General features: G+C 46.2%; 1 protein-coding gene across 1 annotated transcript; it reads right to left on the bottom strand.

Annotated features, from left to right (window-relative positions):
• Positions 1-235: 235 nt before the first annotated feature.
• tbc1d20 (TBC1 domain family, member 20) lies at positions 236-17,255 on the bottom strand. The gene is made up of 8 exons (XM_056274217.1): positions 16,530-17,255; positions 11,441-11,626; positions 11,182-11,262; positions 10,488-10,674; positions 10,252-10,353; positions 4,426-4,567; positions 2,518-2,696; positions 236-1,553 (listed from the first exon to the last, which is right to left on the bottom strand). Exons 1-8 carry the CDS (start codon positions 16,579-16,581, stop codon positions 1,289-1,291), a joined length of 1,194 nt encoding a protein of 397 aa, XP_056130192.1. The 5' UTR covers positions 16,582-17,255; the 3' UTR covers positions 236-1,288.
• Between the last annotated feature and the right edge of the window lie 6,759 nt (positions 17,256-24,014).

Below are 24,014 nucleotides of genomic sequence, written 5' to 3'. Positions count from 1 at the left end.
GTATTGTTTATAAGGGTGGGGTACCTGCAGTCACTGTATTGTTTACAAGGGTGGGGACACCTACAGTCACTGTATTGGGTGGGGACACCTGCAGTCACTGTATTGTTTATAAGGGTGGGGTACCTGCAGTCACTGTACTGTTTATAAGGGTGGGGTACCTGCAGTCACTGTATTGTTTACAAGGGTGGGGACACCTGCAGTCAGGTGAGACTGAAGAGGTCACTTAGATGATGATGAGACACACCTGTCAGTAAACCTTGTGTCCAAATGAACCGATTCAACCGTCTGTGGTTTTCTTAAGCGGACTATTCAGTATGCATCAAAACTTGATGCAAACTGAAACACAAAGTTGTGACTGATCTTTTACAGCTGAATGCACGGGATGAATTCAACGCAAGACAAAAAATAAAACATAAAGCAACGGCTTGGAAATCTAAATATGGGTTAAAAACCAAAAAGGAACCAAAAGAGTGAAGGTTTTTGCAGATGTCAGGTCCCTGGAAGAGGGACCCAACCTCTCTGTAGAAGTTTGAGCAACACCTCTTTTACAGTACAAAATTATGCAAAAAGGCCAAACCGCCCCCCGTCAGCACGACTTCTGAAAACCTGCCCGTGTGTCGAGACCACATCCCCTTACGGCTACCAGCGTGTTTATAAAACAACTGTTAAGAGCTACGGAAACATACAAAGAGAGGACGCAGACGCTCCTCGTTTTGGTCTCTGTCCGGGTATCAAAGAGGAAAGAAAAAGGTTGTTAATTTCTCCACAGCCAAACACAAACACTCGCATACCCTCACCATGCACAGCCTCACTCGTGGCACATCCATACACACTCTCTGTTGGCAGCAGGTCGACATAGTTTGACCACCAAGTTTTCGCCTTTATTGGCTGATATATATATATATATATATATCTGTGAGCTTTACATTTATTTATCCACTTCTGATTATCTTATGTACAAATATAAATTACATTTTTAAAGTTCTCAGAAATATACTCCTTCACTTGTATGAGATGGACTCTTCATGCCTCACTGTCCTGCCGTGCAGCCATACCAGTGAGACTCGGCACCTTAAAAGTCAAGGCCCGAGCAGCGCTCTACGTAGGACCGTACAGACACGTCCAGTCGACAGGAACGGTCCAGTTTAGAAAAGCCACTCAGGAGCAGTGCTGTTGACTACAGCTGTCGTGATGTGAAGTGGAGGGGATCGAGGGATTAGACCTAGCAAACGGCGCGAGTCCACGGCAGACTTGTCGGTGGCTAAGGTCAGAAGAGGCAGGAAGCGGGTCACGGAAATAAGTCGAGTTTGGGAGCCCACTCCAGCGCAGTGTTGACCACAGCAAAAGCCGCCGCTCCGAGAGCCACGGTCAGGCCCATGACGGCCAATCTGACAAAGCGCCGTGTGGCTGATGGTTGGGCGACTGCAACCATGGTGCCGGGTCCCGAACTCTCCAGCGCGTCCAGTTTCTGCCGCCTACGGCGACGCAGTATGGAGTCTGGCCGTCGCTGGGTGGAGGCAAGGTCAAAGTCGTTGAAGGTAGAGGCCGCCGTGCTGGGGTGGGGTGGGGGTGGGGGTGAATGAGGCAGATATGACAAAGTTTGAGTGAGGGAATCGTGTGTGGAGAAATAAAACACACTGAGGGTAAATAGACGCTCAGGTCCCTCTGAAATATGAAGGTCAACACGTAACGCAACAGGGGGGTCCATCTAAACAACATCTCCCTGTGTTGGGTGGCTCTCCAGAGACATGCATGTGAGTCAGTTTGAAGACTCTAACTTTCTAACAGGTAAACATGACCGTGCACATCAGTGGTGTTCAAGCGTGTGCCATGGAGGGCCATGTGTATGCAGGCTTTCAGTTCAACTCAACATTACACAAGGTGGTTTTACTCACCTTTACATTTTCAACCAGACGGGGGCACTAATCAGTGAAATCAGCTGTTGTGGTGTTAAGAAAACCTACATATTGTGGGTGATATGATCAGAATCTTCATCACAGTCTATGTAGTTTTAGATCATGGTACTGGTATGTATCACCATATAGGAAAAAAATTAAACTAAGAAATGGTTGACTCCATCTTCGGGCAGTAGAAGACGTTGCTTGTATTTCCACCAGTAGTGACCATCATCCAACAGTTTTAGAGAGTATATTTTACTGGTCGGTGTCGGGTTTTCTAAACCCAAACCATGTCCACGCGACAAAAGTAATCTGATCTGCGAAACAGTGCCAGGTACGCTAAAGGGAAAGACGACTGCGGTGAAAACCGTATAGCCAAATGTCAACTTGAGGACCAACTTCTACTGTTACGTGGTATTTTCCATCCTACTGCACATGGCTCTCCATGACTCTGGTATAGATGACTTTTGAGTGTAGCTGTACGCCATTTGACTAGTGGCCTGTCCAAGATGCATTTCTGCCTAGCTGTAAAAGGCTCCAGCACTTCCCTGACCCTCAACTGGACTAAATGTGTAAAAGACTGGTAAGGCGAGCCATAACAGGGGTAAGGTATTGTTACCTCTCGTGTGTGGAAGCCTCTCTTGCCAGCTCGGAGGGTGGGAACTGGACAAAGAGGTCTCCTGCTCGGCTGATGAGCAATTCGTAGGGAAGGTCCTGCGGTATCTGGGACAGAAGATGGTGGACCATGGCCATATCGCACTCACAATCCAGCACTTCCTCTTCTCTGTATAGCACAATCTGGACCAAACACACAAATACACCCTGTTTTGGTACAATCTGACTAAGCACTATTTTTGTGGGTCATCCTAAAGGTATTTTAGAGCATTGAATAGCAAACACATCATAGCCAAGAGTGTCTTTCCGGTTAAGTGCTATTAATGTACGTGAGCAACAGGTCGATCACCAATATCAGCATTAGGGCTGTGTATTGTTGAGAATCTGGTGATACAATACGCATCATGATACAGGGGTTACGACTCAATATATCGCGATATATTGTGATACTGTAAGAAAGGCGATATATTGCAATTTCATAGGCCTGTGTTCTTTGTGCTTATGCTACTTCCTGTCTCAGTTTACGTTGTTGCCTTGGAGTGGAAGAGTCAAATGGCTGAAGGTGGATCACAACACTGTTATCTAGCGGTCATGGGGTTACACACAACACATTTTTGTCACGTACCTTTATATGTATTCATTCATTCATTACCCAAACCGCTTATCCTTACTCAGAGTCGTGGGGATGCTGGAGCCTATCCCAGCAGTCACTGGGCAGCAGGCGGGGAGACACCCTGGACAGGCCGCCAGACCATCACAGGGCCGACACAGAGATTCACACCTAGGGACAATTTAGTACGGCCGATTCACCTGACCTACATGTCTTTGGACTGTGGGAGGAAACCAGAGCACCCGGAGCAAACCCACACAGACACGGGGAGAACGTGCAAACTCCACACAGAAAGGACCTGGGCCGGCCAGGGGTTCGAACCCAGGACCTTCTTGTTGTGAGGCAACAGTGCTAACCACTGGGCCACCATGCTGCCCTTTACATGTAAACAAGCAAAAATCAATATAGCAGTTTTGAGAATCGATACAGTATCACAAAAGATAATACCGCGATACTCGAGTGTATCGATATTTTCTTACACCCCTACTCAGTATACCCGTTATGCTTAGAGAGCGTCTACGAATTACGGCAGGCATGGAAAAGGACAGTTTTCAGGCCTTTCTTGAAAGAAATGCTCTGATGAGACAGCAGTTCATGCCACCATTATGGGACCAGGTGAGAGGAAAGTCTGGCCCTCGAGTTCAGCCATTTCGAAGTGGGTGTAGACAGTAACCTTCCAAAAGGTTAAAGGTGACGGACGGTAGCCTTTATTTAATGTAACAGTTGCACTGGGCTCCATTCACTTTTTTTTTAATATATATATAGTTTAACATTTCCAATTTTGAAAGCCATTTTGTGCCAAGTAGTGATTTAATTAGTTCTCCACCGCTCTTAACCCTTTTTGAAAAGTGCTTTTTGCAGCAAATTGACGAAAACAACAAAAGTGCACGAATTGTATTACATCTCTCTTCGCTTTCCAGCTCCTCTCCGAGTGAACACAGGTCACGATGAGAAAATAATTTTCCGTCATCCTGCATTTGCATGACGCTGTTTTCACGAGGCATGGAATTATTATACAACACATCTTCAAGCATTTACCCATCTCCCACACAAGTTTTTTTGGCCCTCACATTGGGGCGTAGGAGATCTTGCCATCCTCGACTGAAATGACGCAACACTGTAAGCAACCAAACTGAAAATCAACAAATGAGGGCAAAACAAATGTCCTTTTTTCCTGAGAAGGTATTTTTGGTGCGAATCGATTAAACTTTAGCCGTGGGTCAAATTAGAGTTACAAAACTACTAATTGAGAATGCAGAGAGCTCTCAAACAAACTGGCGGAGCAGAATATGGCAGACTTACCACAGCAGCAAAATAGATGGGCATCAGCGGGTGGCAGGCCAGAAAGAAATCGTACAACCGGACAACGTGGCGGAAGTCTGACAGGACATGGCCAAACCAAGTGATCAGCCAACTGAGGGCAAAGATAGTGCCCACCTCCGCCCTATGAAACAACAGACTCGGATCAGTTTCCAGACAGAGATCAATTTCCACAACCCTACCAACCTGGTTAAGTCTACCACTTACAATGGAAACAAATTCTCAGACAACTGGTTTCCACGATCAAAATGTCAAGTACAAAAACCACTTGGTACAGCAGAGAATATGACATGGTGGGCGTCCGGGTAGCGTAGCGGTCTATTCCGTTGCCTACCAACATGGGGATCTCCGGTTCAAATCCCCGTGTTACCGCCGGCTTAGTCGGGCATCCCTACAGACACAATTGGCCGTGTCTGCGGGTGGGAAGCCAGATGTGGGTATGTGTCCTGATCGCTGCACTAGCGCCTCCTCTGGTCAGTCAGTGCGCCTGTTTGGGGGGGGGGTGGGGGATAGCGTGATCCTCCCACATGCTACGTCCCCCTGGTGAAACTCCTCACTGTCAGGTGAAGAGAAGCGGCTGGCGACTCCACATTTATCGGAGGAGACATGTGGTAGTCTGAAGCCCTCCCCGGATCAGCAGAGGGGGTGGAGCAGCGACCGGGACGGCTCGGAAGAGTGGGGTAATTGGCCAAGTACAATTGGGGAGGAAAGGGGGGGGGGGAATTAAAAAAAAAAAAAGTAGGACATGACTCAAGGTGGTTGAAAGTTTCTTAATTACTATTCATTTCCTGTCCCCCTTGCAAAAAAGTAGTTTATTCAAGTGTGCTATTAGTATACTCATTTTAAACTAAAAATCAGTGAGTATACTTTCAGTTTACTTTTTAAGTACTTAGAGATATACTAAACGAAATTATACTTAAGTACACTTACAAGTATACTACTAGTACATATACTTGAAGTTTACTTAAGTTTACTTGATAAAATAAACTTCCCTTGAGGTTATAGGTCACCTGATGAGGGACACTGTGCCCTCTAACAGTTGAGTTAAATGACTCGGGACACTGTGCTCTCTAACAGTTGAGTTCACATTTCTGAGGTGATAAATATGTTCTAATGCCCCATAAACCTCTGTCTCAACACACAATGGCCAACCTTTCCTTTCCTTGAAGTATTTTCTTCCTCTTAACCTTAGTCAGTGTTATTTTCCAAAAACGCTGCCTTGAAAATTTGTGCAGGCTGGAACTGCACGCCTACTGTGGTGATTAAATCACTTATGGACGATGTGGATTCATGGATTAATCGAAGGCCTTCAGTGGTAGTTCTCATATGAATTTGCCTTTAGTAACAGTACACCTCACAGGAAAATCGAAAGACAAAACATTTTATTTAACACTAGAACAACCGGGATTTCACTCCTACCTAAAATGACCATGGGCGGTCAACATGACGGCTGGTTTTTAAACTCTATATTCTGTCAAGATAAATACCCAACTCAGATATTAATGCATTACATGTGTGAATATGTCTGTTAGGAAACGACTGACACCAAAATGACCAAATTACCCCACATTTCCGAGCCGTCCCGGTCACTGCTCCACCCCCTCTGCCCATCGGGGAGGGCTGCAGACTACCACATGCCTCCTCCAATACATGTGGAGTCACACCAGCTGCTTCTTTTCACCTAACAGTGAGGAGTGTCACCAGGGGGACATAGCACGTGGGAGAATCAGCGACCAGGACACATACCCACATCCGGCTTCCCACCTGCAGACACGGCCAATTGTGTCGGTAGGGACGGCCGACCAAGCCGAAGGTAACATGGGGATTCGAACTGGCGATCCCCATGTTGGTAGGCAACAGAATGGACCGCTACGCTACCCGGACGCCCCCCATATGCTACTATAGTAGGGCATTCACGACTGCTGCATTTTAGTAGTTGCCAACTACTCCCAAAAAGTAGTCGAGTAGTAGATTAATCGCAGGAGATAAATTCAATAATAGAGAATAGTATAGAGAAGGCCAGGAGTTACATTGAGTCTTTGTGGATTTAGAGAAAGCATATGACAGGGTGCTGAGAGGAGGCGTGGTATTGTATGAGGAAGTCAGGAGTTGCAGAGAAGTATGTAGGAGTGGTGCAGGATATGTATGAGGGAAGTGTGACAGTGGTGAGGTGTGTGGTTGGAATGACAGATGGGTTCAAGGTGGAGGTGGGATTACATCAAGGATCGGCTCTGAGCCCTTTCTTGTTTGCAATGGTGATGGACAGGTTGACGGACGAGATCAGGCAGGAGTCTCCATGGACTATGATGTTTGCGGATGACATTGTGATCTGTAGCGAGAGTAGGGAGCAGGTTGAGGAGAGCCTGGAGAGGTGGAGGTATGCACTGGAGAGAAGAGGAATGAAAGTCAGTAGGAACAAGATGGAATACCTATGCATGAATGAGAGGGAGGACAGTGGAATCATGAGGATGCAAGGAGTGGAGGTGACGAAGGCGTATGAGTTTAAATACTTGGGGTCAACTGTCCAAAGTAAAGGGGAGTGTGAAAGAGATGTGAAGAAGAGAGTGCAGGCAGGGTGAAGTGGGTGGAGGAGAGTGCCAGGAGTGATTTGTGACAGAAGGGTATCAGCAAGAGTTAAAGGGAAGGTTTACAAGATGGTTGCGAGACCAGCTATGTTGTATGGTTTGGAGACAGTGGCACTGATGAAAAGACAGGAGGTGGAGCTGGAGGTGCCAGAGGTGAAGATGATAAGATTTTCATTGGGAGTGATGAAGAAGGACAGGATTAGGAACGAGTATATTAGAGGGACAGCTCAGGTTGGACGGTTTGGAGACAAAGCAAGAGAGGCGAGATTGAGATGGTTTGGACATCTGTGGAGGAGAGATGCTGGGTATACTGGGAGAAGGATGCTGAATATGGAGCTGTCAGGGAAGAGGAGAAGAGGAAGACCAAAGAGGAGGTTTATGGATGTGGTGAGAGAGAATGTGCAGGTGGCTGGTGTGACAGAGGGAGATGCAGAGGACAGGAAGAGATGGAAACGGATGATCTGCTGTGGCGCCCCCTAACGGGAGCAGCCGAAAGAAAAAGAAGTTACCACATTTTTTTCACCCAATAACGCCAATCAACTCCCATCCATCCATCCATCCATCATTCAAACTGCTTATCCTGCTCTCAGGGTCGCGGGGATGCTGGAGCCTATCCCAGCAGTCATTGGGCGGCAGGCGGGGAGACACCCTGGACAGGCCACCAGTCCATCACAGTGCCTCCCTTGTCAAAACGGTCTCAAATACAACCAGTAAAGGGTTAACTAATGTAGGTGGGACCAAGAAGAAGAAAGCCATTTTATTTGTCGCTGTACAGTTACAATGAATGTGTTCTCTGCATTTAACCCATCGTACTGTATAGGAGCAGTGAGCAGCTGCAGTGCCCGGGGACCAACTCCAGTTCTTTCCATTGCCTTGCTCAGGGGCACAGACAGGAGTACCCTAACATGCATGTCTTTACGATGGCGGGAGGAAACCGGAGCACCCGGAGGAAACCCACGCAGACACGAGGAGAACATGCAAACTCCACACAGAAAGGACCTGGCACGGCCTGGGGTTCAAACCCAGGACCTTCTCGCTGAGGCAACAGTGCTAACCACTGGGCCGCCGTGCTGCCCTGGCGGTAGATAAAACAGCAGAGTCCTCAATTGGCTTTGAGGTGCTGTTTACAAATGAGCCGCAATCTGATTGGACTAAGCTCCCAGCAAGCTTAGCTGAGCTGGAGATACTGCAGTCACAACACAACTGCTTTCTTTTTTAAGATATTTTTTTGGCATTTTCCGCCTTTATTTGATAGCGAAAGTCGAGAGAGATGGGAAAGGCAGGGGGGGAGAGAGGGGATGACATGCAGCAAAGGGCCCCGGGCCGGATTCAAACCCAGGGCGCTGCAGTAAGGACTCAGCCTTATGGGGTATGCGTGCTATCAGGTGAGGCACCGGGGCACCTCTGTGACTGCTTCCTTGCAAGTGTGATCATGTTCTGGTGACTTTCAGCCGAGTGCGTCCGTAGTTGTTGTGGTAACAGCAGCTGTTAGTTAAAAAGCCTAAAAGCTGAGCGTCCGGGTAGCTAGTCCGTTGCCTATCAACATGGGGATTGGTGGTTCAAATCCCTGTGTTAACTCCGGCTCGGTCGGATGTCTCTAAAGACACAACTGGCTGTGTCTGCGGGTGGGAAGCTGGATGTGGGTGTGTGTCCTGTTCACTGGACTAGCGCCTCCTTTGGTCAGCCGGGGCACCTGTTCAGGGGGGAGGGGAAACTAGGGGGATTAGCGTGATCCTCTCATGCGCTACGTCCCCCCCTGGTGAAACTCCTCACTGTTAGGTGAAAAGAAGCGGCTGGCGACTCCACATGTATCGGAGGAGGCATGTGGTAGTCTCAGCAGAGGGGGTGGAGCAGCGACTGGGACGGCTCGGACAAGTGGGGTACAATTGGAGAGAAATTGGGGGGGGGGGGCCTAAAAGCCTTAAATGATCTTAAATCGAATGTTCAATACAGCATATCTTCATCTGGTCCTTTTTATTCTACATTATCTAAATTTTCTAAAATAAAATATATTATATTAAATACGGGGTGCTGGAGCCTATCCCAATGACTGCTGGGATAGGCTCCAGCACCACGCAACCCCGATTAGGATAAGTGGCTTGGAAAACGGATAGATGGATGGATGGATGATGTAAATCAAACGGTGTTGCCAACACGAAGCGTTCATATTTCTGGAAGTTTCTTTTAATGTGGGGGGAAAACACAGATTAGCAGAGCAGCTAGCGTCTAACGAGGAATCTGACATTATAACGTTCCGGTTAAAATAACTGAACACGGGTCACTTTCCGATCGAGGATAACGGTATAAAATACAGCTGCAGTTTGTTTCCCACATTATAAGAAAGATTACGAGGTGAAGGAGCCTCGCTGAGCCCAATTCAAACTTACGTAAACGGTTAAACACAGACGAGTGTGTGTTCAAAATTGATTTAAGTACAATTAAAGGCTTGTAGGAGGACACTACGTGTTCTGTTCGTGTTTCCAACAGCTACCGTCACTAAAGTCACCAGTTAACATGGTTGCTCGTTTGGCCGAAACAGAGATAGTGGGGGTCTTTCCTTCTCTAAATACTTTAAATTCTGTTTATTTAACGCAGCATAACGTACAAAATGAATGTTTATTTAACGCGGCATAACGGGGATGACTGTTCCAACAGATATATGTTGAAACCGCAGCACCCCGGCTGCATTTCTGCTGCAGAAGCATTGCCACTGCTTCATTACCGCAGTGCCGACTAGTGGGTTTGATAGTCGACCAAACAACTAGTCTGTGAAACCCCTACTATAGTGAACCCATTCATGAGTTCAAGAACAATAAAACTGATTATGAAAGTTTAGTTTAGACACGTTAAATGCCGAAATACTGGGGGGGAGGGGGGGGAACCTCCAACCTACATTTGATGAAAGCAGAAACCACTGGGTGTGAATTAATAGATTACAGAACGCCAAGCATGTGGTGGAAAGACTGGCTCATAAACAAATGAGAGATATACTGGCTTTAATGCTTTTAGACAAGGTTACTTATGAGGTTATCCACTGTGTCCTCATATGACCAACCAGCCAAAAAGTGGGCCTACTGTTGCAGTTTTTGTAGCATGCAAAATGCTGTATGATCAGAAACAATTCAGAGAAAGATGAAAGCTTCGGGCCTTGGCCATTTTTGTTAGGACAGATCCGTACAGACTGTAATACGCTGTTGCCACAGAAAACAGCAGACAAGCTTACTGCTGCATGAAGTCATGCACGTCAGGGTTGACCTTCTCAATGATGGGCATCAAGTAGTTGAGAATATGCTTAGTATTGTCCATGGTTGGGTCCATGAAGTCCCTGGGAGAGAGAGAGCGAGAGAAAGAGACAGACAGACGGAGTTAAAGCAAACTGAAAACACAGACGACACCGAAAACCTGTCAACGACCCCTACCAATGGCCCCATTCTGACTTACGAAGGACAAAAACGGTACCTGAGGTGATGTGTGGACAGTTTCTCCACGAGAGCCGTTGCTAGACGCTCTCCCAGGACCAACAGGAAGGTGACAACGATGTCGTGGTAACCCTGATAGTAGTGTAGCTGTGGGTTGCGTTTCAAAACTCTGAGGATGATGTCAATGAGTTCCTCCTGAAGACCTTCCCTCTGCTCGTCCGGCATACCTGTACATATCCGCCAACAAGAGCTTCTTTCACCTTCAGCACGATTTCATGTTGTAACTAAGAATCTGGCCTCCAAACTTACTTATTACATACCATCCCGGTACCATCCCCAAACTCTGAAATCCATCGTCCTTATATGTCCCAATTTTTATTGTTCTGAAGCTCCTACTTAGTTTTTTTTAATGTATACCACAATGTTGTATTGTGTCCTATGCATGGCTTGTATGTGCGACCTAAACTGACTGATAAAACAGTTTGTTTCACTTTCTGAACTATTCTGCAGTCTTCCACCCACATTTTATAATGTTCTTTCAGTAGCAAAATGAAACATAACAAAAAACCAGACCTGCTATGTAAAACATCTCCACGCAGATACTGAAGCATTCACCAAATTCTCTGAGTACACTGAAACCAATGAATAAAGAATCCCTATTCCTTTCTAAACTGCCATGAAAGAGCTGCTGTAAGGTCAGGAGCAGTCGATGTGCTTCAGTAAAATATACCGACCTGGCGGGAACCTCCGTAGGGAGCGCTGGACATCCAACAGCACTTGGTTGTAATCCTTGTTGTTCTCCCTCTCTACCGTTTCTGAACAGAAAATCACGGCATTGATATCATCATGCAACAGGCGAGCGTGCCTTTGTGTTTTGTTGCTACTGCTGAGATGCTGACGCGGCAAGGAGTGTGTTTGTTAACACAACACCACGTGTGGTAGTTTAGATACGTGTAGTAAGGATTGTTCAGCAGCTGCACGTGCATACAGTACCCGGTTCCTGCTCCAGGATGTGAAGGGGAACGTTGAGAAGCCTTGGCCATACTTGACAGCGGATCTCATCAGTTAGCAGTCCTCCCTCACTGATGGCCATTCTCCTCAGAGCCGCTACATCCACCGAACCTTCATTCAGGGTCTGTGTGATTTCAGCAATCTTCCTTTTTCGCCTGGAGTCCCAGTCTAACACGAGGAAGTACACATCAATTTACAATTACACATTTGGCAAGACATTTTTACCCAAGTTACTTTACAAGAGTCAGCAATTAGCAGATAAATGTAAGTGTTTTTCACGGAGTGCTACATAGTAGTAGTAATAGTACATTGGCTGCAAAGCAATCATAGCGTAGTAGCACTGTATGGAGCAGTAGTAGTAGTGCATTTGATGCGATTTAATCACATCATAATAGTCCTATTTGAAGTACAAGTAGCACATTTGCAACACAGTACTCATAATAGCCAAAAGTGCATGTCGGGTCGAATGCATTTAGTTTAATTGCACCAGATTATCAAGAAATTGTGAACAGAGGAGTCAAAGTACAAAGCAGACTACCACATAGTTCATATCAGTTTAACAGACAACTCATCAACAGAATAACAGATCACAAAATGTCACATGCAGGTAGGGGGGCACAGTAACGACTCAGTCAATCAATGTTTCTCACACAAGTCAATAAAATGTCACATTGTACAAACTAGTTTGTCAAAAAAAGTCACTTTTGACAACAAATTAATCTGATCGGTAGAAAATACCAGCACTCATGGTTGTTGGCTAGATATAACCCATAGTCATGAAAAAATATGTTGAGCCGTATCAAATGTTAAATTATTAAATTTTTCAATTCAAAACTTTATTGCAGACTCAGGGTCCATAACAGACAAAGACAAATAGGTTAAAAAAAAAACCCCAGACAATACACAGAGTAAAGACAATACATTAACATAAATGGAACAAATCAGTGTCTTATAAGAAGGCAGCTACACCAGTGGTCCCACTGCCGGGATTGGTAGCGCGTGGTACTGAATCTTATATTAGTTAAACTCATGATGATTACATTATCAGAGTCATTAAGCCGGCAAATAAATTTATACATGAGATGTCTTAGAAGAGCCTGAAAGGTACTGACTCTTGCAGCCACTAACATCCCACTAGCACTACCCCATCTAGGTCTTTTTAGTCATGTTCTCATAGCATCATTATAAACTACTCGAAGCCTCTGTAAGCTTTAGTTACAAAGGCTGTACTTTGACCACAGGTGTGCAGTATAAAGTGGTGTACAATATGTAGTTTGACGACAAGTGTGCAGTATAGAGTGGTGTACAATATGTAGTTTACCACAGGTGTGCAGTATAAGTGGTGTACAATATGTAGTTTGACCACAGGTGTGCAGTATAAGTTGTGTACAATATGTAGTTTACCACAGGTGTGCAGTATAAGTGGTGTACAATATGTAGTTTGACTACCGGTGTGCAGTACAAGTGGTGTACAATATGTAGTTTGACTACAGGTGTGCAGTATAAGTGGTGTACAATATGTAGTTTGACTACAGGTGTGCAGTATAACTGGTGTACAATACAGTGCATCCGGAAAGTATTCACATCTCTTCACTTTCCCCACATGTTGTTATGTTACAGCCTTATTCCAAAATGGATTAAATTCCTTTTTTTCTCATCAATCTACACACAATACCCCATAATGACAAAGTGAAAAAGGTTTTGTAGAAGTTTTTGCAAATTTATTAAAAATAAAAAACTGAAATATTGCATGTACATAAGTATTCACACCCTTTACTCAGTACTTGGTTGAGGCACCCTTGGCAGCGATTACAGCCTCAAGTCTTCTTGGGTATGAAGCTACAAGCTTGGCACACCTATATTTGGGATATTTCTCCCATTCTTCTCTGCAGATCCTCTCGAGGTTTGTAAGGTTAGATGGGGAGCGTCGCTGCACAGCTATTTTCAGGTCTTTCCAGAGATGTTCAATGGGGTTCAAGTCTGGGCTCTGGCTGGGCCACTCAAGGACATTCACAGACTTGTCCCAAAGCCACTCCCTCGTTGTCTTGACTGTGTGCTTAGGGTCGTTGTCGTGTTGAAAGGTAAACCTTCACCCCAGTCTGAGGTCCTGAGCGCTCTGGAGCAGGTTTTCATCAAGGATCTCTCTGTACTTTGCTCCATTCATCTTTCCCTCGATCCTGACTAGTCTCCCAGTTCCTGCCGCTGAAAAACATCCCCACAGCATGATGCTGCCACCACCATGCTTCACTGTAGGGATGGTATTAGCAAGGTGATGAGAGGTGCCTGGTTTCCTCCAGACGTGACGTGACGTTTGGCATTCAGGCCAAAGAGTTCAATCTTGGTTTCATCAGACCAGAGAATCTTGTTTGTCATGGTCTGGGAGTCCTTTAGGTGCTTTCTGGCAAACTCCAAGCAGGCTGTCATGTGCCTTTTACTGAGCAGAGGCTTCCGTCTGGCCACTCTACCATAAAGGCCTGATTGGTGGAGTGCTGCAGAGATGGCTGTCCTTCTGGAAGGTTCTCCCATCTCCACAGAGGAACGCTGGAGCTCTGTCAGAGGGACCATCGGGTTCTTGTTCACCTCCCTGACCAAGGCCCTTCTCCCCCGATTGCTCAGTTTGGCTGGGCGGCCAGCTCTAGGAAGAGTCCTGGTGGATCCAAACTTCTTCCATTTACGAATGATGGAGACCACTGTGCTCTTCGGGACCTTCAAAGCTGTAGAAATTTTTTTGTACCCTTCCTCAGATCTGTGCCTCGATACAATCCTGCCTCAGCGGTCCACAGACAATTCTTTTGACTTCATGGCTTGGTTTCTGCTCTGACATGCACTGTCAACAGTGGGACCTTATATAGACAGGTGTGTGCCTTTCCAAATCATGTCCAATCAATTGAATTTACTACAGGTGGACTCCAATCAAGATGTAGAAACATCTCAAGAATGATCAGTGGAAACAGGATGAACCTGAGCTCAATTTTGAGTGTCACAGCAAAGGGTGTGAATACTTGTGTACATGCAATATTTCAGTTTTTTATTTTTAATAAATTTGCAAAAATTTCTACAAAACCTTTTTCACTCTGTCATTATAGGGTATTGTGTGTGGATTGATGAGAAAAAAAGGAATTTAATCCATTTTGGAATAAGGCTGTAACACAACAAAATGTGGGGAAAGTGAAGGGTGTGAATACTTTCCGGATGCACTGTATGTAGTTTGACTACAGGTGTGCAGTATAAAGTGGTGTAGAACATGTAGTTTGACTACAGGCGTGCAGTATAAGTGGTGTACAGCATGTAGTTTGACTACAGGCGTGCAGTATAAGTGGTGTACAACATGTAGTTTGACTACAGGCGTGCAGTATAAGCGGTGTACAACATGTAGTTTGACTACAGGCGTGCAGTATAAAGTGGTGTACAACATGTAGTTTGACTACAGGCGTGCAGTATAAGCGGTGTACAACATGTAGTTTGACTACAGGTGTGCAGTACAAGCGGTGTACAACATGTAGTTTAACTACAGGCGTGCAGCATAAGTGGTGTACAACATGTAGTTTGACTACAGGCGTGCAGCATAAGTGGTGTACAACATGTAGTTTGACTACAGGCGTGCAGTATAAGCGGTGTACAACATGTAGTTTGACTACAGGTGTGCAGTATAAGTGATGTACAACATGTAGTTTGACTACAGGCGTGCAGTATAAGCGGTGTACAACATGTAGTTTGACTACAGGCGCGCAGTATAAGTGGTGTACAACATGTAGTTTGACTACAGGCGTGCAGTATAAGTGGTGTACAATATGTAGTTTGACTACAGGCGTGCAGTATAAGTGGTGTACAACATGTAGTTTGACTACAGGCGTGCAGTATAAGCGGTGTACAACATGTAGTTTGACTACAGGCGTGCAGTATAAGTGATGTACAACATGTAGTTTGACTACAGGCGTGCAGTATAAAGTGGTGTACAACATGTAGTTTGACTACAGGTGTGCAGTATAAGCGGTGTACAACATGTAGTTTGACTACAGGCGTGCAGTATAAGTGGTGTACAACATGTAGTTTGACTGCAGGCGTGCAGCATAAGTGGTGTACAACATGTAGTTTGACTACAGGCGTGCAGTATAAGGGGTGTACAACATGTAGTTTAACTACAGGCGTGCAGTATAAGCGGTGTACAACATGTAGTTTGACTACAGGCGTGCAGTATAAGGGGTGTACAACATGTAGTTTAACTACAGGCGTGCAGTATAAGCGGTGTACAACATGTAGTTTGACTACAGGCGTGCAGTATAAGTGATGTACAACATGTAGTTTGACTACAGGCGTGCAGTATAAGCGGTGTACAACATGTAGTTTGACTACAGGCGTGCAGTATAAAGTGGTGTACAACATGTAGTTTGACTACAGGCGTGCAGTATAAGTGGTGTACAACATGTAGTTTGACTACAGGCGTGCAGTATAAGCGGTGTACAACATGTAGTTTGACTACAGGCGTGCAGTATAAGTGATGTACAACATGTAGTTTGACTACAGGCGTGCAGTATAAGCGGTGTACAACATGTAGTTTAACTACAGGCGTGCAGTATAAGCGGTGTACAACATGTAGTTTGACTACAGGCGTGCAGTATAAGCGGTGTACAACATGTAGTTTGACTACAGGCGTGCAGTATAAAGTGGTGTACAACATGTAGTTTGACTACAGGCGTGCAGTATAAGTGGTGTACAACATGTAGTTTGACTACAGGCGCGCAGTATAAGCGGTGTACACTATGCTCAGAACAGAGACGTCTCCACATGAACCGGACACAAACCGGCGTGTTTGCGCGTGCATACATCACGCGGCATCGCCTATCGTCATCTCGTCAGTTGCTCGGCAATGTAACGTCCAAGATAGTTCACCTCATTGCGTACCCCAAGATTATGATCAGACAATTTGAAATCGGGACATTTTAGATGGCTGGCCTCTTTATTAGATGAGTTCACCGTCCAGACTGCATTAACGCTCCTAATCGCCCAGATGACATCTCGAAGGCGAGAGAGAGAGAGAGGGAGAGAGAGAGTCTCGGCCGGCCAGTCTTACCTTGCTTCCCATTCAGCGGCGAGGAGGCGCCGACACTCCTGGATTTGATCATCGTCCCCCTCTTCTTCCAGCCGCCCGGCGTGCGCTAAGCCAGCTAACGTAAGCTACAATGTTTCCATCGCCGGGTTCGGGGCTGTTGCGTGGCGTTCGATAGCTCGCGGCTAAAGGCTAGCCCGCTACTAAATCACCGCCACCCGCCGCGAGACGAGCGCGGCCTGACTTTTTGCGGCGGGGCGGACCGGAGACGAGTCCAGCGAGGGGGAGAGGGGGGAGAGGGGAGGGGGGCGTTTAGCGAGCAAGAGCTGCGACCTCTCTTTTCCACACCGCCCTCGACAGCATAGCTTAGCGACCACCCCGGGCGGAACGGCTCACAGTGCGCCGGGACGCCCCACAAGTCGACGGTGCGGCCGCTAAATCAGCCATGACGAGGCTGCCCCCCCCCCCCGTTGACGCGCGGTAGTCAAGTAACCGAGCGATGACGTAGAGTCCGCGTCCGTCAGCTTGTCGGAAACCCGGAGAGACGGAACAAGCCCTCCGTTTTACTCACAACCCCGTAAACAAAATAAACTCACAAAGCGGCGCGGCGACAAAGCAGCTTCTCTGTGACGGGGAATAAAGTATTCACGGCTTCCGCCCGTCCAGGAGGCTGGGTTAAACCGCGCGTTTGGGCTGTTTTGTGCGTTCCCAGTAGCCGTCGCCAGTTCTTCTTCTTCTTCTTCTTCTACGTCTTCTTCTTCTTCTTCTTGATTTATTGGTGGTTGGCAAACGACGATTTGGCGTGTTACCGCCACCAGCTGGACTGGTGAGTGGACCACGATGTCTGTTTACAACAACAAAAAAAAACCCTCTTGCCTTCTCAGTTAAACTAGTTATTTCTCAGGTTTCGGAGAAGGCCTTATTTTAGGAGAGGGTCAAAGTTCACACCCTGGTCAGCGAGTGACCAAAACACTCTGTTACTGTCAGTTGCTTTTCAAGCGCTGTTCTCTGTTCCTGCCAGCTCTACCTATTCCTTTTTCCTTTTTCCTTTTTTGGTTTCGTACTCTGTTGACCTGTTTTGCTGTCACCTGCTTTGGCAACACTGTAATTAACGTAGTCATGCCAATAAAGCAACATTGAACTGAATTGACTAAAAGCCTCTCTCAGCTGCTGCTGCTGCGCATGTATTATGTCAACATAAAGATAACTTCAGGGGTCGGGAAAAACAAGTGTTTACTTCCTCCTACTCCTTTTCGAACATGTAACAAATAATCTGACGCATATGTCACGTGGACAAGAATCAAATCAAAAATCAAATCAAATCCATTTTATTTGTATAGCCCAATATCACAAATTACAAATTTGCCTCAGTGGGCTTAACAGCAACGCGACATCCTGTCCTTAGACCCTCTCATGGGATAAGGAAAAACTCCCTAAAAAAACCCTTTAACAGGGAGGAAAAATAGGAAGAAAGCTCAGGGAGAGCAGCAGAGGAGGGATCTCTCTCCCGAGACGGACAGCGTGCAATGGATGTTGTGTTCACGCAATTTACATAATACAACATTGAAAGAATGGCGTGAAGTTCACTCTGGTGCAACACATTCAATTTTTTGTCGGGAATCTGTTGGAAAATATGGAAATACAGTTCAGGTCAGAAGCGCTGTCTGTCGCGTGCATTTGAACTCATGACGTTCTGACGGCTCCCACTTTTACTGGCGCCAGCTACTGATGCCGAGTACAATGCATAGTGTGCCCTCTGCTGACAATACTTTGCGTAGCAGGAATAAAATAATCACAAATCCCAACAAAGGACCAACAGACTTAACTTTCACACTGGCCAAAAAAACAACAACAAAAAAAACCCCGCAGACATCCGCCTTTTTACACTGACCAAAGACGGACATCAGCGGGTTTTTTGCGCCACAATGAGCGCACGCCCCTGAATTACATTGCAACATGCATGAAGTGGACAGGGAAAGGATACAGGGTAAAGTCCGAGAGGCGGGACGGGAGTGGAGTCTGATGGGGATACTGGGAACAGGGGGAGAGGGGATTAAAATAAGAATTGAAGAAATAGGGTAAAATGACACGACGTTACACACTCTTGTGCAGTAGGTGGCGGTATGCACCTTAAAGTTGTTTGCGGCCCGCCATTAAACCGAGAGCACGTCACGACGTCGACGACCGTTGGCGCCCCTTTCTTCACTGGCGGGAAATCCGGAGGCTGAGGCGGGTGAGTATTTGATTCACAATTCACAAACGTTCTTTGAAAAAGTTCGCCTACTTGTTCTGACATGTCCACTCTGTCGGCGTAAAATATGTCGGACGTTATTATAATACAATATTCTCAAAATATGTCGGTTTGGGGGTCTTAGGACGTGTCTGGCAGTAGCGCCGTCGAAATGTGACTTCTTTTATACTTTCTTTACACTGTTTTTCACCTTTTACCAATGCTAAGCTTTAATATTGCAGCTATTTACTTTTAATTTATTTTTCAACTGAGGATAATGTAACCGGTTACTTTCTTGCCCGGTGCGGGATTCGATACTGGTGTATTGCACCATAAGGCGACATCACTACGTTAGTCCCTAGCTAACGGGTCTGATCCTTTAGCCGAGCGGTCAGTGACGTCGCCTTGTGGTGCAGTACACCCCGTATCGAATCCCGCACCGGGCAAGAAAATAACAGCTGCAACAGATGACAGCTGCATCTATCAGTAGATCCCAGAGTGTGTCTGAGTTGAGGTTGGACCGCCAATCACTTTTAACCTGTTTTATGGTGTTGAAGCTAGCACACAGCTAACGTTAGTGCAAGCTAGGTGTCACATACTAGTAGGATTACCAACATTCTATCCCAGGAAAATGGGATAGGAGGGATGGGAGGGTGGAGGTCATCAAGAAAAAATTGCCAGAGTAATAGCCTACATGACACTTTGTATAGGTAGCCCAGAGCCTTATGTAGCCCAAAGTGATTTTACATTTCAACACAGAAGATACTATAGTAGGCTAAGGATATAGAGTAAGCATATGTATGTTAAAGATATATCCAAACATATAATAATAACAATGTAACGGGTTATTTTCTTGCCCGGTGCGGGATTCGATACGGGGTGTACTGCACCACAAGGCGACATCACTAACCGCTCGGCTAAAGGGTCAGACCCGTTAGCTAGGGGCTAACGTGTCTTATTAGTAGTTTACAGTCGTCACCCTCGCCCGGAAGCGCGCCCTCGCGCTTTGTTATTCCCGCGCTCCGAAGAGACTTCTGAGGATCTGCACACTTCCGGATCCCACCGCTGCCACCAATGTAACGGGTTATTTTCTTGCCCGGTGCGGGATTCGATACGGGGTGTACTGCACCACAAGGCGACATCACTACCCGCTCGGCTAAAGGGTCAGACCCGCTAGCTGGGGACTAACGTGTCTTAATAGTAGTTTACAATAACAATAATAACTTTATCTATCGAGCACTTTTTGCTGTTAAGCTTATGTTACAGTCCATGCTGTTGTAGCTCAGTCCGTGTTTAACTGTAGGATATTGTAGCGAATTCGGGGGACAACGCAACCACAGGAACTGCCGCGGCCGGGACGCGAACCCCCCTCCTTCGGGAAGCGCGTCCCCGCGCTTAAGCATCTCAGCTCCTTCACGCCTCAGGGCGCCTACGCTTCCGATGGCCTTACGGCCGCTCCATCCCACTTCTGACACCAATGTAGCGAATTCGGGGGACAACGCAACCACAGGAACTGCCGCGGCCGAGAAGCGAACCCGTATCGCCCGCACCGCAGGAGACATCGCTAACCGCTAGACTAAAGGGTCAGACCCGCCAGCCAGCGGCCAGCGTGTCTTCTTATCCATGCACGTTTCAATATACAGATGAAATCATTTTCAGTAGTAGTCGTGGTGAAGAACTTGCTAAGGCTAGATGCACCTTTAGCTTGTGTAGTCCTCTTGTTGTGGCGGCGTGTCGTTTCACGTCGTTTTCTCCTCCGTGGCTGATCAAAAACTCCCGACGACACAGGCTGCAGAAATTTCTAGCCAAATGACTACTGACAGGCTTAACTCAGTTATAGACCCTTTCACAGTTGGTAAACTGATCACGTGATTTTGCTGCCAAAATGCGCGCGCATACTATGCGTGACGTAGGTCATATAAGGGTCCATTGAGCGGTCTTTCCCCCGGTGGAATGCTAGACCTGTTCTGGCAACCCCACAACACAACAAGAGGACATTTTAAAAACTGAAATATCAGTCGATCAAAAATCCACTTGCACTTTGCATTGACTGGAGATGGAGAAGGCGCCTCTGCTGCTGCCAAAATGCGCGCGCATGCCATGCGTGACGTAGGTCATAAAAAGCTCTATACTTCTTTTGCCACTGCTTATTGTATGTACACAACCTTTTCTTTTTCGGAGGGCCCGAATCGTCATCTACACTTGTACTCATTTTTCCCAACAGGATCGAGAGGAAGAGACGAGTAAGTTACACATACGGGCCAGTTAGTTTAAAATGATGCTTCTTTCCAACTGAGCGCCACCCATCGGTACGCCCACACAGCACACATAGGCCAGATTTAAAGGCAGTATACGTGTATGTATGTATATATATATATATATATATATATATATATATATATATATATATATATATATATGATATTTTTTAAATCATTCAGATACGGGGCAAATGTCCCATACGGGACGAACCACTTTTGATCTAAAGACGGGGCGTCCCGGCTAATACGGGACAGTTGGCAACTCTAAATACTAGTGCTAGCTGGCTAACGTTAGCTACAGCCAGCACGTTGTTTACGCTGTAAGGGAGCTTGCCTATGTTCCCACAGCTCTATGTTCCCACAGCCCTATGTTCCCAAATTTCTAAGATTTTTTTCCAAAATTAGGCCCTATGTTCCCACAGCCCTATGTTCCCAAATTTCTAAGATTTTTTTCAAAATTAGGCCCTATGTTCCCACAGCCCTATGTTCCCACATTTCTAAGATTTTTTTTTCAAAATTAGGCCCTATGTTCCCATAGCCCTAACCCTAACCCTTTGGAGAAAAATCTCAGAAATAAGAAAAATCTTAGAAATGTGGGAACATAGGGCTGTGGGAACAGAGGGCTGTGGGAACATAGGGCCTAATTTTGAAAAAAATCTTAGAAATGTGGGAACATAGGGCTGTGGGAACAGAGGGCTGTGGGAACATAGGGCCTAATTTTGAAAAAAATCTTAGAAATGTGGGAACATAGGGCTGTGGGAACAGAAGGCTGTGGGAACATAGGGCTGTGGGAACATAGGGCCTGATTTTCAAAATGTTCAGTGAAAAAAAAATTCTTAGAAATGTGGGAACATAGGGCTGTGGTAACATAGCGCTGTGGGACCATTGGGCTGTGGGAACATAGGGTTGACCACCGCTGGGGAAGGATATTTTGAGACGACAACTAAATTCACTTACTCGCACATCCATTCGAAGTCGGAGAGTGGTCTGGCCTTCTTGCCAGTGGCATGCACAGTCCTAAACATGTTCTGCATTTCCCTGCTGGTCTGCTCGGACACGGCTATTAGCGCCTTTACGGAGGACGTTGCGAGGAAAGGCTCCGACTGAGGCCGAGAGGCCTTCATACAGGTGATGTGACCTCTGGAGGTCTCATGTTCCTTGATGTTTTCTACCTTCATCATCTTGTTACCGATGACAAATGAGTTGCTACGGTTTTTGGCCTCCTGGCGACAGACGGAGCAACTCCTTATCACGGTCTGTGGGTTACACTCCAGCCAGCCTCTCGCTGCTCCTTTATCGCCATACCGCCACTTTTCACTAAACTACTTTTGTTCGGTTTGGTGGTGATGGTGGCTTCTTCCTCCTCTTCGGGGCATGGTTGTCTTTTTGGCCTTCTGAATATCGCCGCGTAACTGGTGTTGCTGGCTAACGTTACTTAAAAGAAGAGAGTAGGCCAGTGCCGAGTGTGACGGTGCTGCTGTCGTCGTTCCTCTCGAGTGTGGGCGTCATGTTACCCGCCAGCAGCGTCTAGCAACATTCTAATGCACTTTGGTTAGTTTCTGTTGTTGTTGTTGCTATGTTATTACTGTTGCTAAGGAGAGACAGGAAGAGAGAGAGAGAGAGAGATGGGGGGGGGGGTTAAGTGGTTGGATTTCACTTTTTTTGTTACTCGCCACATGGTGGGTAGGCTTCTGAGATTTACTCGCCAATCAGAAAATCTACTCGCCTTTGGCGGGTGGCGAGTGTTAATTTCTTTCATTTATCTTTCTATGACACCGAGTGGATATTTGGGTTGTACATACTGGCACTGAGATCTGTTTATTCTTGCTACATGACATCAGGATGCGGTTCTCTTTGTTCTTCTCTTCCTCCAGGTGTTTCTGAAGGGTGCTTTTTTTCTCTTATTGTTCACAGTAGTTGAGTTTGTATTGTGCAGCACAACTTGCATGAATCTGAACTACACAGTACAGTGGGAATTGAGCTTGAAATGTGTAGTAGCTGAATTAACTTAAGCGTAGGTGAGAAGTGGTAGGACAAAATAAGTGTATACTTCCTCCTATCTCTTTCCCAACATGTAACACATAATCTGATGGACACGGAGATGTGTTCGCTGAGTTTGATGTGTGGATTTGTTGATCACTTCAGATTATGGACGATGGCTTATCAATCAATCAATCAATCAATCAAGTTGCGTTTTATATAGCGCTTTTCTAGCCGCAACAGCCACTCACAGTGCTTTACAATGAATTCACACACACACACACACACACACACACACACACACACACACACACACACACACACACACACACACACACACACACACAATCTGCTTTTCTCAGGCATCATTTTCCGTATTTTCATATTTATTCATTTTGTTGTGTGGATTTCAGGGAGGAGGTAAGACAGGCGCTGGGTGGTAGTGAAGAGTTGCTGGATGGCTGGGCAAGCACTGCAGAAATAGTGAGGGAGACAGCTAGGAAGGTACTTGGTGTGTCATCAGGACAGAGGAAGAAAGACAAGGAGACTTGGTGGTGGAATGAGGAAGTACAGCAAAGTATACAGAGGAAGCGAAGTGAAGAAAGAGGTGGCAAAGGCCAAGGAAAAGGTGTATGGTGAGTTGTATGACAGATTAGACACTAAGGAAGGAGAAAAGGACTTGTACTGATTGGCTAGACAGAGCGACCGAGCTGGGAAGGATGTGCAGCAAGTTATGGTGATGAAGGATAGAGATGGAAATGTGCTGACAAGTGAGGAGAGTGTGCTGAGAAGGTGGAAGGAATACTTTGAGGGGCTGATGAATGAAGAAAATGAGAGAGAGAGAAGGTTGGATGATGTGGGGATAGTGAATCAGGAAGTGCGGTGGATTAGCAAGGAGGAAGTTGAGGGCAGCTATGAGGAGGATGAACATTGGAAAGGCAGTTGGTCCTGATGACATACCTATGGAGGCATGGAGGTGTTTAGGAGAGATGGCATGAGATTAACACAATCTTGGAAAGTGAGAGGATGCCTGAGGAG

The sequence above is a fragment of the Lampris incognitus genome, chromosome 2, assembly GCF_029633865.1.
Source record: "Lampris incognitus isolate fLamInc1 chromosome 2, fLamInc1.hap2, whole genome shotgun sequence".
Taxonomy (NCBI): Eukaryota; Metazoa; Chordata; class Actinopteri; order Lampriformes; family Lampridae; genus Lampris; species Lampris incognitus.
The sequence above is the reverse complement of the archived record's forward strand: the minus strand, read 5'-3'. Positions and strand labels throughout refer to the sequence as shown.

What these genes read in the sequence shown, in the direction of transcription:
- tbc1d20 (XM_056274217.1), bottom strand. Translation starts at nt 16,581, where the DNA reads ATGATCAAATCCAGGAGTGTCGGCGCCTCCTCGCCGCTGAATGGGAAG. An exon ending in CATCCTGGAGCAGGAACCGG is followed by an intron (nt 11,263 to 11,440) that starts GTACTGTATGCA and finishes TTTTCTGTTCAG; the next exon opens with AAACGGTAGAGAGGGAGAAC. An exon ending in CTGTCCACACATCACCTCAG is followed by an intron (nt 10,354 to 10,487) that starts GTACCGTTTTTG and finishes TCTCTCTCCCAG; the next exon opens with GGACTTCATGGACCCAACCA.